At 39.7% G+C, this 17475-nt stretch overlaps 1 protein-coding gene and 1 pseudogene across 2 annotated transcripts in view; one reads left to right on the top strand and one right to left on the bottom strand.

Moving 5' to 3' along the window:
• PPP6C (protein phosphatase 6 catalytic subunit) overlaps window positions 1–17475 on the top strand; it is a 39205-nt gene that overhangs the window by 9218 nt on the left and 12512 nt on the right. The window contains exon 2 of the mRNA XM_080819904.1: window positions 11277–11372. Coding sequence (XP_080676030.1) covers window positions 11277–11372 — 96 coding nt within the window. The remainder of the gene's footprint in view (window positions 1–11276; window positions 11373–17475) is intronic.
• LOC308352959 (mitochondrial import inner membrane translocase subunit TIM14-like) lies at window positions 3415–3971 on the bottom strand (annotated as a pseudogene). The gene is made up of 2 exons: window positions 3746–3971; window positions 3415–3559 (listed from the first exon to the last, which is right to left on the bottom strand). The product of its transcript is annotated as a mitochondrial import inner membrane translocase subunit TIM14-like (transcript).

Here is a 17475-nt window from a genome sequence, read left to right as displayed (position 1 = left end):
TTGGGGTCCCTGCTCAGCGGGAACCCTGCTGCTCCCTGTCTCACTCCCCCTGTTGTGTTCCCTCTCTTGCTGTGTCTCTCTCTGTGAAATAAATAAATAAAATCTATTAAAAAAAATTTTTTTAAGTAAGCTCTGTGCCCAATGTGGGGCTTGAACTCAGGACCCTGAGATTAAGGAGTTACATGCTCTCCCTACAGAGCCAGCGAGGCACCCCTAAAATTAATTTTTAAAGAGGTGTGTGAGTGGCTCAGTTGGTTAAGTGTCCAATTCTTGATTTCGGCTCCCGTCATAATCTTGGGGTCACGAGATCAAGCCCTGCATTAGGTTCTGTGCACTCGGCACGGAGTCTGCTTGAGATTTTCTCTACCACTCCCTCTGCCCCTCTGCTCTGCTCTCTTTCTCTAAAATAAATAAATAAAAATCTTTTTAAAAATTTAAAAAAAATTAACTTTTAAAGTGTACAATTCAGTGGGTTTTAGAATATTCAGAGTTGTGCAACTATCATCATAATCAGTGTTTGAACATTTTTTTTACCCCAAAGAGAAATTCCATAACTGTTATCAGTAACTCCCCATTTCCCCCTTATCCTAAGCCTGAGGCATAGGCAACCACTAATCTACTTTCTATCTCTATGTATTTGCCCATACTGAATGTTCTAAGTTGAATTATATAGCATGTGGCCTTTTGTGACTGGTATAACGTTCTCAAGGCTCATCTACTTTGTAGCATGTACCATTACTTCATTTTGTTCTGCAGTTCAGTGATATTCCATTGTATGGATGTACCACATTTTGTTAATCCATTCACCTGTGGATGGACACTTGGGTTGTTTCTACTTTTTGGCTATTGTGAATAATACTGTAGTAATAGTGGTGTAAAGGTATCCATTTGAGTCCCTGATTTCAATTTCTTTTGGCTCTATACCTAGGTGTGGTAGTCCTGGGCATGTGGTAATTCTTTTTAGCATTTTGAAGAACTGCCAGACTGTTCTCCATAGTGGCTATCCCATTTTATATTCCTGTCAGCAGTGTGTGAGGATTCCTGTTTATCCACCTTCTTGCTAGCACTTGCTGTATTTCATTTTTATTTTTATTTATTTATTTATTAAGATTTTATTTATTTATTTGACAGGGAGAGAGAGACATCGAGAGGGAATACAAGCAGGGGGAGTGGGAGAGGGAGAAGCAGGCTTCCCACTGAGCAGGGAGCCTGACATGGGACTCTATCCCAGGACCCCAGGATCATGACCTGAGCCAAAGGCAGATGCCCAATGACTGAGCCACCCAGGCACCCAATATTTCATTTTAAAAAACTTGTGGTCACCCCAGCGTGTGTGAAGTGTTATCCCATTGTGGTTTTGATTTTCATTTATTTCCCTAATGACTAATGATACTAAACATTTTTTAATGTGTTTATTGGCTATTTGTATATTTTCTTGGGAAATATGCCTGTTAAGTCTTTTTGCCCATTTTTTTTTTTTAAGAGTTATTTATTTGAGAGAGCGAGTGAGTGTGCATGGATGAGGGGAGGGGCAGAGGGATAGGGAGAGAGAAAATCCTAAGCAGACTATTTTCTTCCACAAAGCATAAATGTTTTTCATGCCTTTTTAAAAAAGTAAAAGAAACAGGGATGCCTGCGTGGCTCAGTTGGTTAAACGGCTGCCTTTGGCTCGGGTCGTGATCTCAGGGACCTGGGATCGAGTCCCGCATCAGGTTCCTTGCTCATCGGGGAGTCTGCTTCTTCCTCTACCTCTGCCTGCCGCTTCCCTGCTTGTGCTCACTCTCTTTGACAAATAAATAAATAAAATCTTGAAAAATAAATAATTAAAAGGTAAAAGAAACAAAGATGAAAGTGGAATTCCTTTTGTTTGACATCTCTAGCAACTGCTATTGTGTGTGGGCTTGGTGTATATCCTTCTTGGTCATGTTTTACAAATCAGTGTATACATATATGTAATAGGCTGAGTATATAACCTGTGTGTGTATGTATAAAACTCTGCGAGAGCACTTTGCATGCACTCTCTTATTTAATCCTTAGAATCTCCAGGTAGGTATCTCTATTTTGTGGATGAGGAAACTAAGACACAGAGAAAGATCAAGTAACTTGCTCAGGGATATACAGCTAAGGTAACAGTAAGCTAAGTAATAGGTAAGAGGTAGAGCTGATATTTGACCTCTTACTTTTTGGACTTAAAAGGCTGTGCTCTTAACCTCTGAATTATACCATGATATTAATTGGTATGCTCCTTTTCTTAGAGTATAAAATATTCTGGGAATGGTACTTGTTGATTAGGAATAAAAAAGTATTCCCTCTCAGCTCTACTCTATTTCTCCAAAATTTGACCTTTTAGCAGCATTGAACATAGTTGATTACTCCTCTTTTTCTTTTTTGCCCATGCCTCTTGATCACTCCTCTTTTTTTTTTTTTTTTAAGATTTTATTTATTTATTTGAGAGAGTGAGAGAGAGCATGAGTGGGGTGAGGGGCAGAGGGAGAAGAGATTCCCTGTGGAGCAGGGAGCCTGACACAGGACTCTATCCCAGGACTCTGGGATCAGGACTTGAGCCGAAGGCAGATGCTTAACCGACTGAGCCATCTAGGTGCCCTGATCACATCTCTTTTGAAACATTTTCTTCACTGGACTTCCAGGATGCCACATGCTCATGGTTGCCTTTCTGTCTCACCAAGCTATATCTTTTGCTTGTCCCTCCTCTTTTCCCTAACTTCTAAATATTGATGTGTCTTACAGATAATTTCTTGATCTTAATCCTTTCCTCTCTTTGTAGCTACCACTATAGTTATCTCTTCTAGTCTCATGTATGTATGTATGTATGTATGTATATCCTGACAATCTCTAAATTGGTCTCTTTGGCTCAGACCCTTTTCCTTGAATCCAGGACTCATTTGATCACTTGTTTACAGCACATACGGGGCACTTAGAAATCTGGTAGGCATCTGAGACTTAATGTGTCAAAATCAGATTCTGACAGCCAAATAGTGGAAACCACCCAAATGCGTGGCAACTAGTGAATGGATAAGTAAAATGTGATAGATACATACAGTGGAATATTATTTATTTAGAAAAAAGAACAAAGTAATAACATGTTTCAATACAGAAGAGCATTTTCATTACATATAACGAAAAGCATTATATTAAGTGAAAGAAGCCAGTCACAAAAGGCCATAATATATACAGATGTCCAGAGTGGACAAAGCCATAGAGACTAAGTAAATAAGTGATTGCCTAGGGCTGTGGCGTGAGTTGTAGGAGGAGACTACCAATGCATACATAGCTTTTTGAGGGATGATCAAAGTGTTCTTTTTTTTATTAATTTGTAGCTTTGAGGCATTTTATTATAAAAAGCTGGCATTCATGTACATAAACAATAAACTTAAAATTCATCACATATTTATTTCACTTTTTATCTTGACCTTCTAGCAAATCTTTAGCTTTATTGATTTTGGCTGCTGTGTAAAGAGGTTCTCCCTTGTCTGGGTGATTTAAAAACACAATTCATCAGTGAGCAACTCTATTTTTTCCTTTATTGGCAGTAGTATGCCTAGTATTTTTTTTTTAAGTTTTTTAAAATTTATTTATTTGACAGACAGAGATCACAAGTAGGTGGAGAGGGGGGCAGAGAGAGAGAGGAGGAAGCAGGCTCCCTGCCGAGCAGAGAGCCCGATGTGGGGCTCGATCCCAAGACCTGGGATCATGACCTGAGCCAAAGGCAGAGGCTTTAACCCACTGAGCCACCCAGGCTCCTCCTGGTATGCCTAGTATTAATGCTGCTTCTCGTTTTGTCACTTTGGGTTCCAATCCACTTCTGTAAGCCACCACTGAAGGCAGATTTTGGTAGACGTTGAAAAACTTGTCTCACTTGAGGCTCCGTGTTTCATGGCTTGCAAAACATAACATCCTACAAATCCTGTGGCAGCAATGGTCAGTCCAGCTGCTGCCATTGTACTGGCCATGGCTCTGGCTCGGTTCCCTTCCTTCACCAAGAGCAGGGTTCATCCCAATTCAAAGACCTCAGCCACCAATTCCGACGCCTCTACCAGGCAATGATACAGCCACCACCAGCAAGCACTGAAAATTTTCTAAAATTAATTATGATGATGGTTTCTGAACATCAAGTACATGAAGAAAACAACTGAATCTTGCACTTTATTATTTTTTTAAAAGTACTAAAATCAAAACAATCTGCTCATGCAAGAAATAATTGATAAGCTGGACTTCATTAAAATTAAAAACTTCTGCTCTGTAAAAGACAGGAGAATAAGAAGACAAGCCACACACTGGAAGAAATGTTTGCAAAAGGCGTATGTGATAAGGGACTTTTATCCATAATATGCAAAGAACTCTTAAAAATCAGCAATACGAAAACAAACTTCTCCTTTAAAAAAATGGGCCAAAGACCTGAGTGGACACCTCACTGAAGAAGATCAACACATGACAAGCCTATGAAAAGGTGCTCCTCATCATACATCACTAGGGAAATAAATGCAAGTTAAAACAATGTTATAAACAGCCAGAATTCAGAACACTGATATCACCAAATGTTGGCAAAGTTGGGGGGCAAAAGGTACTCTCATTCATGCTTGATGGGAATGCAAAATACAAAGTACAGCCACTTTGGAAGATTGTTTGGCAGTTTCTTGCCAAACTCTTACTGTACAGTCTAGCAGTCATGCTCCTTGCTGTTCACCAAAATTAATTGAAAACTTGTGTTCATCCAAAAACCTATTCATGGATGTTTATGGTAGCATTATTCATAACTGCTAAAATTGGGAACCAACCAACATGTCCTTCAGTAGGTGAATGTATAAATAAACCGGTACATCAAGACAGTGGACTATTATTTAGCACTAAAAAGAAAAGAGTTATCAAGCCATTAAAAAACATGAAAGGACCTTAAGTGCTTATCATTAAGTGAAAGAAGTGAATCTGAAAAGTCTACTTACGTCTGATTTAAACTGTATGACCTTCCGGAAAAGGCAAAACTATGATGACAGTAATAAGATCAGTGGTTTCCAGGGTTTGGGGGAGGGAAGGATGCATAGATAAAGCACAGAGGATTTTTAGGGCAGTGAAACTATTCTGTATGATACTATAATTCTGTATATATGTCATTATACATTTGTCCAAACCCACAGAATGTACAACACCACAGGTGAACCCTAATTGAAACTATGGACTCCACATAATACTGATGGATCAGTGTAGTTCATCAGTAACAAATGTACCACTCTGCTGGGGAAGTTGATAGTGGAAGAGGCTGTATATATGTATGTATGTGTTCATGAGCAACACATATATGGGAATTCCCTATATCTTCTCAGTTTTACTGTGAACCTAAAACTGCTCTAAAAAATAAATTCTATTTAAGAGAAAATTACAGTAAGAAAGTCTTTCCTTAGAGTCTTAACTATCAATAATGACTATTAACACCCTTGCAGTTACTTAAGCCAAAATAATTTTTTAAAGATTTATTTATTGGGGCGCTGGGGTGGTTCAGTTGCTTAAGCCTCTGACTTTGGCTCAGGTCATGATCCCAGGGTCCTGAGATGGAGCCCCATGTGGGGCTCTCTGCTCAGCAGGGGGCCTGCTTCTCCCTTTCCTTCTGCCTGCCGCTTTGCTTGCTTGTGTGTGCGCTCTCTCTGTCTGTCCCAGTCAAATAAATAAATTAAAATCTTTATTTTAGGATTGAGGATTGATTTATTACTAGTGAGAGAGAGAGAGAGAGTGCGTGCACACCAGTGGGGGGGAGGGGCAGAGGGAGAGAATCTTCAAGCAGACTCCCTACTGAGCGCAAAGCCCAACGTAGGATTAATCTTACCACTCATGAGATCATGACCTGAGCCAAAACCAAGAATTAGACGCTTAACTGCCACCCAGGCGCCCCTTAAGCCAAAAACATTGAGTCACCCTTGATTCCTTTCTTTCAATGCTTTCTTTCCAGTTCTCAAATCTAGTGGATGCTGCATTCAGAAAACATCTGGAATCTGTTCACTTGTGGCCATTTCCTAGTTTCCATTTCCAAAGCCAGTATTAACTTTTACCTGGATTATTTGTAGAAGCCCCCATAAGTGGTGTTCCTGCTTCTGCCTTTACCTCTTTCCTATCCCTAAATTCACCATAGCCCATAAAACATAGTGGACATAAGATCATAATCACTCCTCTGCTTAGGGCCTCCCAATGGCTTCCTGTTAAAAGCCAGGTCCTTATATTTACCCCCGAGGACCTAAAAATGTTTTGTGGTGCTCTCTTTGTTTTTGTTTTTTTTAAATTCAATCCACTAAGCACTCCAGCTTTGATGTTTCTCAGACAACAAGCATGCATGCTGTCATCTAAGCATTTTGTACTTACTGTTCTCTCTGGCTGCAATGCTGTTCCCCCATAACCTTACCTTTTTCTGATTTTTGCTCAGAAGTCACTTTATCAGTAAGGCTTCTGTGCTCACCTTATTTAAGATACCAGTACCACCTCCCGCCTCTGCCACTATTTACTCCTTTTACAGTGCTTCATTTTTCTCCATTCCTCTTGCCACTATCTGAAAAAGTAGCATGAATATATATTTTACTTATTTCTTTATTTTCTCTACCTCTCCTCATTAGAGGGTAAGCCTCTGGAGAGCAGGGCTTTTAGTCTGTTTGGTCATTACTATTTATTTACTTTGTTTCTAGAATTACTGGTATCATACTAGGCTCTCAATAAATATTTGTTGTGTTGAACAACTAAATATTCAAGATAGTACAGTGAAAAAAGGTAGGTAACCTGGATTCCAGATCCGTTGTTACTAAGATTAAGTAGCCTAGTGACTGAGTGCTTGTGGGTCTCAGTCTTACCATATGGGTCAAGTGAAAGATTTGACATAGGTGGTTTTTAATGAAGTGAGATAATAGAAATGTATATATTGGTTTCTGCCCCCAGTTCCTAGCACAGAAACCCTTATAATTTCTTGGGTGATAGGAGTGTCTTGTTTTATTTTATTTTATTATTATTATTTTTAAAGATTTTATTTATTTATTTCGCAGACAGAGATCACAAGTAGGCAGAGAGGCAGGCAGAGAGAGGAGGAAGAGGCTGACTGCTGAGGAGACAGCCCGATGCGGGGCTCAATCCCAGGACTCTGGGATCATGACCTGAGCCCAAGGCCGAGGCTTTAACCCACTGAGCCACCCAGGTGCCCCGAGTGTCTTGTTTCAAAGAGATGGCTCTGGGTCAGCTCCCCGATGGCTCCTGGGTATAGGCTAATCACTGGAAAAACCAAATAATGATTAGAAGCTTGGCATTTTCAGGGGCACCTGGTTGGCTCAGTGGGTTAAAGCCTCTGCCTTTGGCTCGGGTCATGATCCCAGGGTCCTGGGGTCGAGCCCCGCATTGGGATCTCTGCTCAGTGGGGAGCCTGCTTCCTCCTCTCTCTCCCTCTCTGCCTGCCTCTCTGCCTACTTGTGATCTCTGTCTGTCAAAGAAGTAAATAAAAAATCTTAAAAAAAAAAAAAAAGAAGCTTGGCATTTTCAGTCCTGCCCCAATTCTCTTCAAATGGGAGAAGGGCTGAAAATGGGGTTAATGGTGGGAGCTTCCATAAAATCTCCAAAGTATGGGGTTCAGAGAGCTTCCGTCTGAATGTTCATTCGTATCCTTTGTCATGGTCTTTAATAAACTGGTAAATACGTAGATGTTTTCCTGAGTTCTTTGAGCTGCTCTAGCAAATTAGTTAGACCCAAGGAGGAGGTCTTTGTAACCTGCATAACCTTTGATCTATAGCTGGTTGGTTAGAAGCCTAGGTGATAACTTGAGCTTGTAACTGATATCTGGAGAGAGAGAGAGAAAAAGTGTGTGTGTGTGTGTGTGTGTGTGTGTGTGTGTGTGTGTGTGTTTGGTGGGGGGAGGTGGCGCAGTCTACTTGTGGGATATGATGTTATCTCTGTGTGGATAGTGTCAGAATTGAGTTAAATTGTTAGACAACCAGCTGGTGTCACAAAGAATTGCTTGTTGTGGGGAAAAAACCTCTACACATTTGGTGACCAGAAATGTGAGTGTTTTGTGTGACTAGTACAGGAGACACATAGGAAAGAAGCACACACTAGGGAAGAACTGGGTTTTTCCCTCCATAGGAAAGAAAAACTGAATTTTTTTCTTCTACAAATGTAAACCAGAATTTTTAAACTGAAGCAACCTTGAGAAACCATCTTTCATTATAAAGTTAAGGCTTTCAGTTCAGAAACATTGTTTCACTCACTGGTATCTGTTCCTATTATGGATTATTGGCAGGACTAAGGCTTGTTTGGTGAAGCATCTGAGTGTTGTGGGAAATTCAGCACAAGAAGGAGCTAGCTACTCAGGGGCCCTAAGCCAGAAGGACTCCAGGCCAGAAGAAAGAGCTTGCCTTTGAGGTTCTATTTGAAGATGAGGAACTTATCCTAGGAATAAGAACAAACCATTTTATTTTGAAAAATTCCAAGCAGCTGTATTTCCCCTCATTTTCTTTTGAGGGGCTTCCACTACCCACCCCCTATTCCCCCGGGATCATCTGTCATTGTGAGTTCTCTCCTGTGCTTGGATCTGTATAAAGTAGCTGTTGCTGTTAAAAGTGTGTCTCTTATATGTTTAGTTAAATTGTAGCATTTAGATTTTTATTTTTTTAGATTTTCTTTTCTTTTTTTTTAAATTTTTTTAAGATTTTATTTATTCATTTGACAGAGATCACAAGTAGGCAGAGAGGCAGGCAGAGAGAGAGAGGAGGAAGCAGGCTCCCCGCTGAGCCGAGAGCCCGATGCGGGACTCGATCCCAGGACCCTGAGATTGCGACCCGAGCCGAAGGCAGAGGCTTAACCCACTGAGCAACCCAGGTGCCCCAGATTTTATTTTCTAAAGTAATCTCTACACTCAATGTGAGGCTCAAACCTATAACCCCAAGTTTGAGAGTTGCGTGCTCTACCAACTGAGCCAGCCAGACGTCCCTAGCATTTAGATTTCTTCAGTTTTTCTTAAAGCTTTATTTATTTGAGAGAGAGAGAGTGAGAGTGAAAGAGCATGTGTGCATGTGTTGGGAAGGAGCAGAGGGGAGAGGGACAAGCAGACTCCATACTGAGCATGGAATATGGAGCCTGACTCCGGGCTTGGGGCTCAATCTCACAACCTTGAGATCACGACCTGAGGTGAAACCAAGAGTTGGAGGCTCAACCAACTTAAATTTCTTAATAATTTCAGTATGCTTGTGTAGTTGGTTGGTTGTTTTAAGTAAGCTCTACATCCAACGTAGGGCTTGAACTCATAACGCTGATGAGCCGGCAAGGTGCCCCTTTTTAATTAATTAATTTTTATTTTTTAATTTTTTTAATGCTTGCGTAGTTCAATTTCTCTTTTCTTAGCAGAACTAATATAAAACCCAGTAGGGCCTCTAACTGTACTATAAATTGGTCTCAGATGGAAGGTAGGTTCTCCATGCATAGCAAGACTGTACACTTCCTTCTCCACTGCTCTGTCGTGAGAATCATTTTCCTTCTATGAAATCTTTTGATATGAGTGTTGTCAGAGAACAAATACTTTTAAATGCAAACAGAGTTCTTTTTTTTTTTTTTAGATTTTATTTATTTATTTGACAGAGAGAGATCACAAGTAGGCAGAGAAGCAGGCAGAGAGAGAAGAGGAAGCAGGCTCCCTGCTGAGCAGAGAGCCCGATGCAGGGCTCGATCCCAGGACCCTGAGACCATGACCTGAGCCGAAGGCAGAGGCTTTAACCCACTGAGCCACCCAGGCGCCCCAAACAGAGTTCTTTTTAAAAAGTTGGGTGACTCCTTAATTTTAGGTTTACATTTTGTAATTATTTAATTTTAATCTTTTAATTTTGAGATAACTGTATTTATTTGTAATTATAAAAAGTAATACTGAGAGATCCCACATACCCTTCACTCAGTTTTCCCTAGTAGTAAGGTCGTATAGAACTATAGGATATTGTTGTTGATACAACCCATGATCTTGTTCAGATTTCTCCAGTTTTACTTGTACTCTGTGTGTGTGTGTGTGTGTGTGTGTGTATTTATTTCTCTGTGATTTTATTACGTCTGTAGTTTTTTTAAAAAATTTTTTATTTTAAGATTTTATTTATTTATTTGACAGAGACACAGAGAGAGAAAGCATAAGCAGGGGTAGCGGGAGAGGGAGAAGCAGGCCCCCTGCCAAGCAGAGAGGCTGACGCGGGGCTCGATCCCAGAACCCTGGGATCATGACCCGAGCCGAAGGCAGACGCTTAATGACTGAGCCACCCAGGCACCCCTATTACATCTGTAGTTTTATGTATCCAGTGCCATATTTAAAATACTTCCATTACCACAAGGATTCCTCATTTTGTCCTTTCATAACCATACCCACTTCCTTTCTGCTGCTCCTAATTTCTGAACCCCTGATGACCACTAAGCTGATCTCCATTTCTATAAATTTGTTATTTTAAGCGTGTTATATAAATGGAATCATATAATATGTAATCTTTTGGGATAGGTTTTTTTTCTCACTCAGCATATATCTCTTGCGATTCATCCAGGTGTCAATAGTTTCTTGTTATTACTGAATAGTATTCCATGGAATAGATACAGCACAACTTGTTTAACTCTTCACTTGTTGAAGGATACCGATTTATTTCCAGTTTTTGGCTATTATGAATTAAGCTTCAAACATAAATTTTCATTGGTAAGTCCAGTTGCTAGGTCATATGGTAAATTCATGGTTTGCAACTTGCTGTATTTACTTATTTTTTTAAAGATTCATTAGTTCATTTTAGTGGTGGGGGGAAGAGGGCAGAGGGAGAAGGAGAGAGAAATCCAGGCAGCCTCCTTGCTGAGTGTGGAGCCTGCTGCAGGGCCTGATGTCCCAACCCTGAGATCATGACAAAACCAAGAGTCCGGGGGTCTCCTGACTGTGCCACCCTGATGCCCCTCCAGTTTACTTTAAAAATTAGTAGATAAAAATCTTTTCTTGTTAAAATTATTTACTCTTACATTTGTTTGGTGAAAAGTATCATTTTACAGTTTCTTTAAAGCTGTTTTCTAGAACCTATTGTCTGTAGCCAGGGAATTTGCGTTTTGGAGTAGCCATTATATCATCCTTGGGCATTATGAGATGAAGGTGAGAGCTGATGAATCAAGCCACAGAATCGTTAAAGGGTAGTTTTCCTTTCTTATGAAATAATATATGTATTAGTTCTTGTCTTTTTTGCATTTGATCTTTAGTTATAATATTGTAGTGAAAGGTTGAATTGTATTTTCTCTTCTTACAGCGGCTATGTGACTATGTTTGTGACCTCCTCTTAGAAGAGTCAAATGTCCAGCCAGTATCAACACCAGTAACAGTGTGTGGAGACATACATGGACAGGTAAAATTTCATAAACAGATTTTTAGCTTTTGTACTGTCCATAGTCCACGTGTGTGTCCACTTATGTGCAAAAATGCCACCAGAAAAACAAGAAACAAACACAGCTCATTTGATAGATTGGCCTGTCTGTGTGACACTAATGATTCCTGGTTACTATTACAGTGAATAAAAGCGGTGGTCAAATTACTCGTGGAGTTTGTTGAAATTATACTTGCAAAGTGGATAGAATGCAACATTATTGCCCTAGGAAGGGTTGTGGACAGCTCACAGTGACTGTGATTAACAGGAGGTGCTTTGGTTTTAAGTGCTTATTTTGTATTCTATTCACACAGGTCAAATTTTATTGAAGATGTATCTTTTCCTTATGGGAATGAGAATAATATAGGTTCAGAAGGATAAAATCGTTGGTGCATGATTTTACAGCAAGTCTCTGCTAGGATAGGAGAAAGATGAGTCTCGTTTTTTTTTAATCTGTTGGGCTTTTTTTTTTTTTTTAACTTGACAGAGAGAGAGTGAGAGAGGGAACACAAGCAGGGAGAGTGGGAGAGGAAGAAGCAGACTCCCCGCTGAACTGGAAGCCTGATGTGGGGCTCAATCCCAGCATCCTGGGGATCATGACCCAAGCCGAAGGCAGCCGCTTTAACAGCTGAGCCACCCAGGTGCCCCTGGGCTTTTGTTTTTAAGAGTTTCAAGGCAATGGCAAGAGGAATACACCTTATCTTTAGACTCTTACTGTCAGGGTATAGCCCAGTTGGAAACCCTCTATGTATTTATAGAGGTGTTTCGTGTGTGTGTTTTTTGTTTGTTTTAACTGGGAATGGAAGCTAAACAGAACTCTCACTCAGTCTGCTGTCTGTGTACAGTGGGGTTGTGGATATAAGACATATATTGTAAACAATATCTTTATCAAACCCAGCATGACTTGCTGTCATCTGTGCAATTTCCCTGCCTTGAATAAGACTGCCTAAAGGAGCAGAAATATATGTAAATTGGTTGTGATTGGTGGCTGCTCTGTGAATTAAGTTCTATTTTGACCACTTTAGGGCTCTTTTCTTTTTTTGGTTTACAATTTGTTCTCTGGGTGGTTGAGGTCATAATAAATCTGGCATTTGCATGTTATCAGCTTCTCAATAGAGAGCCCATTAGGTCATCTCTGAGCTGTTGAAAGATTTATTTATTTATTTATTTAGGTGGGGGATGTGAGAGTGGGGGTGGGGTGGGGGGCAGTAGGTGGGAAGAGGCAGAGGGAAAGGGAGAGAGAACTCAAGCAGACTTGGTACTGAACTCGGAGCCCAAGGCAGGGCTCGATCTCACTACCCGTGAAACCATGTCTTGAGCTGAAACCAAGAATTGGATGCTTAAGTGGCTGCGCCACTCAGGCACTCCCATCTGTGATCTTTTAAAATCTTAGTTCTCTAGGGTAGACTTTAGGAGTGGATTTCTTAAAATTTCCATATACCGGGGTGCCTGGATAGCTCTGTCCTTAAGCTTCTGCCTTTGGCTCAGGTCATGATTCCAATATCCTGGGATTGAACCCTGCATCATCAGGATCCCTGCTGGGGTTGGGGGTTAGAGGGGTTAGGGGGCCTGCTCCTCCCTCTTCCTCTCCCCCTGCTTGTGTTCCCTCTCTCACTGTGTCTCTCTCTTTGTCAAATAAATAAATAAGTAATCTTTTTAAAGAAAAAAGAAAAAACAAAACAAGTCTCTGTAAAAAAAATTCCATACGCCTTCCCTCCAAAAATATAATAAATAAACATTTGTATTTTGCTAAGATAAATGATATAAGCGTGCCATAACACATTCCTAAAGGCTGAAATAAACCAAATAATGTTTTCCCCTGATATAATATTAAAATTGATGGGTTTCCTGGGTTCTTGGGACTTTTTAGTATGTAATTTACAATTACTTTTTTAATACATAATTTGCAGCCATGATCAAAAGCCGGGAAATTAGAGACAACTTCAAACTACTAAAATTAATTAAAGTAATAAAATTTTACTTCTGTAGTACATATACACCTTCAGTCAAATGTACAATCTAGCTACCATTTCTTGTGTTTTGAAGGTTAACAAAGTGCTTTTTCACATATTCTATGTCATACTTTTTCAAGAGTCCTGTGAGATTGGATTATATTGTAGAAAAGGAAACTTAGACTGAAGGATTGAAGAATTAGCCTAAACTCACAGAGCTACAAAGGGACATAGTTGAGATTTGAAACTTAACTTTGGTGCTGGTATCCGTGTTATTTTTAATTGTTTTTATTGAAGTATAGTTTTTATTTTAAGACTACCACCAAATTGAACACTGTTTCTCTCTCTCTCTTTTTTTTTTAAAAGATTTTATTTATTTATTTGACAGACAGAGATCACAAGTAGGCAGAGAGGCAGGCAGAGAGAGAGAGAGGAGGAAGCAGGCTCCCCGCTGAGCAGAGAGCCTGATGCGGGGCTGGATCCCAGGACCCTGGGGTCATGACCTGAGCTGAAGGCAGAGGCTTTAACCCACTGAGCCACCCAGGCGCCCCTGAACATTGTTTCTCTTATACTTGACCCTTTATATCACCTGCTAATTAAAAGCTTGGGACTTTCAAAGCTTCCAAATATAAGATGTGTCCTTTAGGATTTTAGAGTTGTCTTCCCCTTGGGCCAGTTCTAGCATTCTGAGATTGGGTTATGAGTGTCAATAAACTCATTTAAAAATTTTGGCAAGCATGAAGTGCTGAGAAGCATTGCAACAGTGTAATCTAGTGAGGAGATTGTAGACTGCATTGTCCAAGCTTGGTGTAAGTCCTGGCTTGGCTGCCTATTAACTGTTCAAGAAGTCACTTTGGGTAGGTCACAAGTTTTTGGGTATGGCCTATGGACCTTTGAAGGTCTGTAAGGTGGTGCAAAATCAATTGAGGGTAAAACTGCAGGTATCTCAGCATGAATCAAAGGAATAGCACCAGACTATGCTGGTTGTTACTGTATTCTTCACAACCTATGTGCACAGTAAAATAAAATGCCAGTATCACTTAAGAATGTCCTTGATGATGCTTACCTGGCAGGGGAGATAGCATGATCACAAAGAATGTCCTTGGTGAAGCAGTAATATTAGTTTTAATTATCAACTTATGAGCTGATAACATCTTTTGAACAGTCCTATGATGGAAATAGGAAGTATGCGTACAACACATCTGCTGGATACCAAAGAAAGATGTTTTGCTCAAGGAAAATATTTGTGTAGTTTTTTGTTACCACAAGCTGAAGTAGCTTCTTTTTTTAATGGAACACCTTTTTTACTTGAGAGAATGACTAACAAGCTGTGGGTATTTGACAACCATCTTTGCAACAGTGATGGAGTGAACCAGTCACTTCAAGGAAAACAATTGACCATATTTATTGGCAGTGACAAAATTTGGTTTTTCAAATCAATAATTAGAATTTTAGAAAATTTGAGCCCACCATCATGATGGTGTACTGTCAGCGTCTGATATTTATTTATTTATTTTTTTTTTAAAGATTTTTATTTATTTATTTGACAGAGAGAGACACAGTAAGAGAGAGAGCACAAGCAGGGGGAATGGGTGAGGGAGAGGCAGGCTTCCTGCTGAGCAAGGAGCCCAATGTGGGGCTCGATGAAGGTAGGCGCTTAACGACTGAGCCACTCAGGTGCCCCAGCTTCTGATATTTAAAGACTTTTCTGTTGGTGATGATACTAACAAATACGTTTTTTTGGTGATGTATAATGAAATATAATTTCTGTTTTCCAAATGACCAGTGTGTTAGCCACTGAGTGTGTTAGACCAGTTTACTAACAGAATAGGAAAAAGACCATTTATCAAGTGTTGGTATATTAAAAAAGTATGCACCGTTATCTCTAAAGATTATTAAAATACTCTTCCTTTTTGTAAAATACACTTGTGTGAAGCTGGATTTTCTTTATGTACTTTCATCAGTATATCCCAACAGATTGAATGCAGAGGCAAATTATGAAAATCTAGCCAAATTCTGTTTAACCAGATATTAAGTTTGTTTTGTTTTGGAAGACATTGTTTACTTTTCATTAGAAATGTGTGTATGTGGGTTAAAGCCTCTGCCTTCGGCTCAGGTCATGATCCCAGGGTCCTGGGCTCGAGCCCCACATCGGGCTCTCTGCTTGGCGGGGGGCCTGCTCCCTCCTCTCTCTCTGCCTGCCTCTCTGCCTACTTGTGATCTCTGTCTGTTAAATAAATAAATAAAATCTTTAAAAAAAAAAAAAGAAATGTGTGTATGTTACTATTTAATGAGTTGTTACTGACTTAATTAAATATTAAAATGATTACTTTTCATTTCTAATATGGTCAATAGCAACTGATGATAAACTATATCAGCAAAAGCTTTTTGGGCACCAGTAATGTTTAAGACAATGAATGGGTCCTGAAACTAAAAAGTTTTAAAACTACTGAGCTAGCCAACTGTTTCCTTGTCTCAAATGATGGAATAAAATCCACTTCTCAGGATTGCTTTTATTTTATTTTAGTTTTTAAAAGATTTTATTTATATGAGAGAGACAATGGAGAGAGAAAGAGAAAATGAGAAGGGAGATGGTCAGAGGGAGAAGCAGACTCCCTGCTGCGTAGAGAGTCCCATGTGGGACTCAGTCCGGGGACTCCAGGATCATGACCTGAGCTGAAGGCAGCTGCTTAACCAACTGAGCCACCCAGGCACCCAGAATTGCTTTTATTTTAAAAAGAGATTTACAGGAGTTCCTGGATGGCTCAGTCAGTTAAGTGCCCAACTCTTTCAGGTCATGATCTTGGGGTCATGAGATCGAGCCCCATGGATGGAGTCTGCTTCTCTCCCTTTCTCTCTGCTCCCCCCGCCCCCCTGCTCATGTTGCACGCTCTCTCTCTCTAAAATAAATAAATCTTAAAAAAAAAAAAACAACAAAATGAAGCTTACAGAGTATCTGTGATGTGGAAAACGTATAACAGATGGTAAAAATCATTTGTGAAATGATGAGGTGAGCTTCCAATAATGTAGGACAAACTTAGTTGTCTGCTCATGTTCTCAGTAAATGTTTATTATATTAAAGAATTTTGAAAAAAACTTCCATTATGAAGTAGGAACTGTTGGGTCCCTGAAGCAGAATATTTGATCGTCTATTAAATATATATAGGGTAAGTGGAAACTTTTAACATTTTTATTTAGGAATATGTTTCTATAACTATCAGTAGAAAAGTTTAAGGACACTCACTCCCTCTTCCACCATTTCTTTTACAAAAGCAACTGTTTGTTTTTTTTTTTTAAGATTTATTTATTTATTTATTTGACAGATAGCGATCACAAGTAGGCAGAGAGAGAGGGGGAAGCAGGCTCCCTGCTGAGCAGAGAGCCCGATGCGGGGCTCGATCCCAGGACCCTGGGATCATGACCTGAGCCGAAGGCAGAGGCTTTAACCCACTGAGCCACCCAGGCGCCCCCAAAAGCAACTGTTTTATAAAACTTTTAAATGCTCCCTTTTTGACTCTGTGTGTATATATAGTAAAATTATGTAGTTAACTATAGGTATAGTTTTGTGTTCTATCCTCTTCCCTAATCATTTTTCCATTTTGGTTTATAGTTTCTATTATAAGCATTATTCATGATTAGTCCAGGTCTTTGAGTTGGTAGATCATACTTTATTAAAAGTCTTTTAGGGATACCTGGGTGGCTCAGTCTGTTGGGCATCTGCCTTTGGCTTAGGTCATGATCCTGGGGTCCTGGGATCGAGTCCTGCGTCAGGCTCCCTGCTTGTCAGGGAGCCTGCTTCTCCTTCTGCCTGCCACTCCCCCTACTTGTGTTCTCTCTCTCTATGACAAATAAATAAATAAAATCTTTAAAAAGTCTCTCAAAAAAATCATTGAACACTACATCAAAAACTAATTATGTACTATACAGTGACTAACTGAACATAAAAAAAAACTAAAATAGTTTGTTGTTAGTCATGAAGTGTGTTTCTCTTATTATTATAAATGATGTTGTAACACATTTTCTATATATCACCCAGTATGTATGTATGTATGTATGTATTTGTTTATTTATTTATGTACGTACTTAGTTTTTTGCCCTTAGGATATAGTCACAGAAGTGGAATTACTAGGCCA

This window comes from Martes martes (genome assembly GCF_963455335.1).
Source record: "Martes martes genome assembly, chromosome: 12".
Taxonomy (NCBI): Eukaryota; Metazoa; Chordata; class Mammalia; order Carnivora; family Mustelidae; genus Martes; species Martes martes.
The sequence above is the reverse complement of the archived record's forward strand: the minus strand, read 5'-3'. Positions and strand labels throughout refer to the sequence as shown.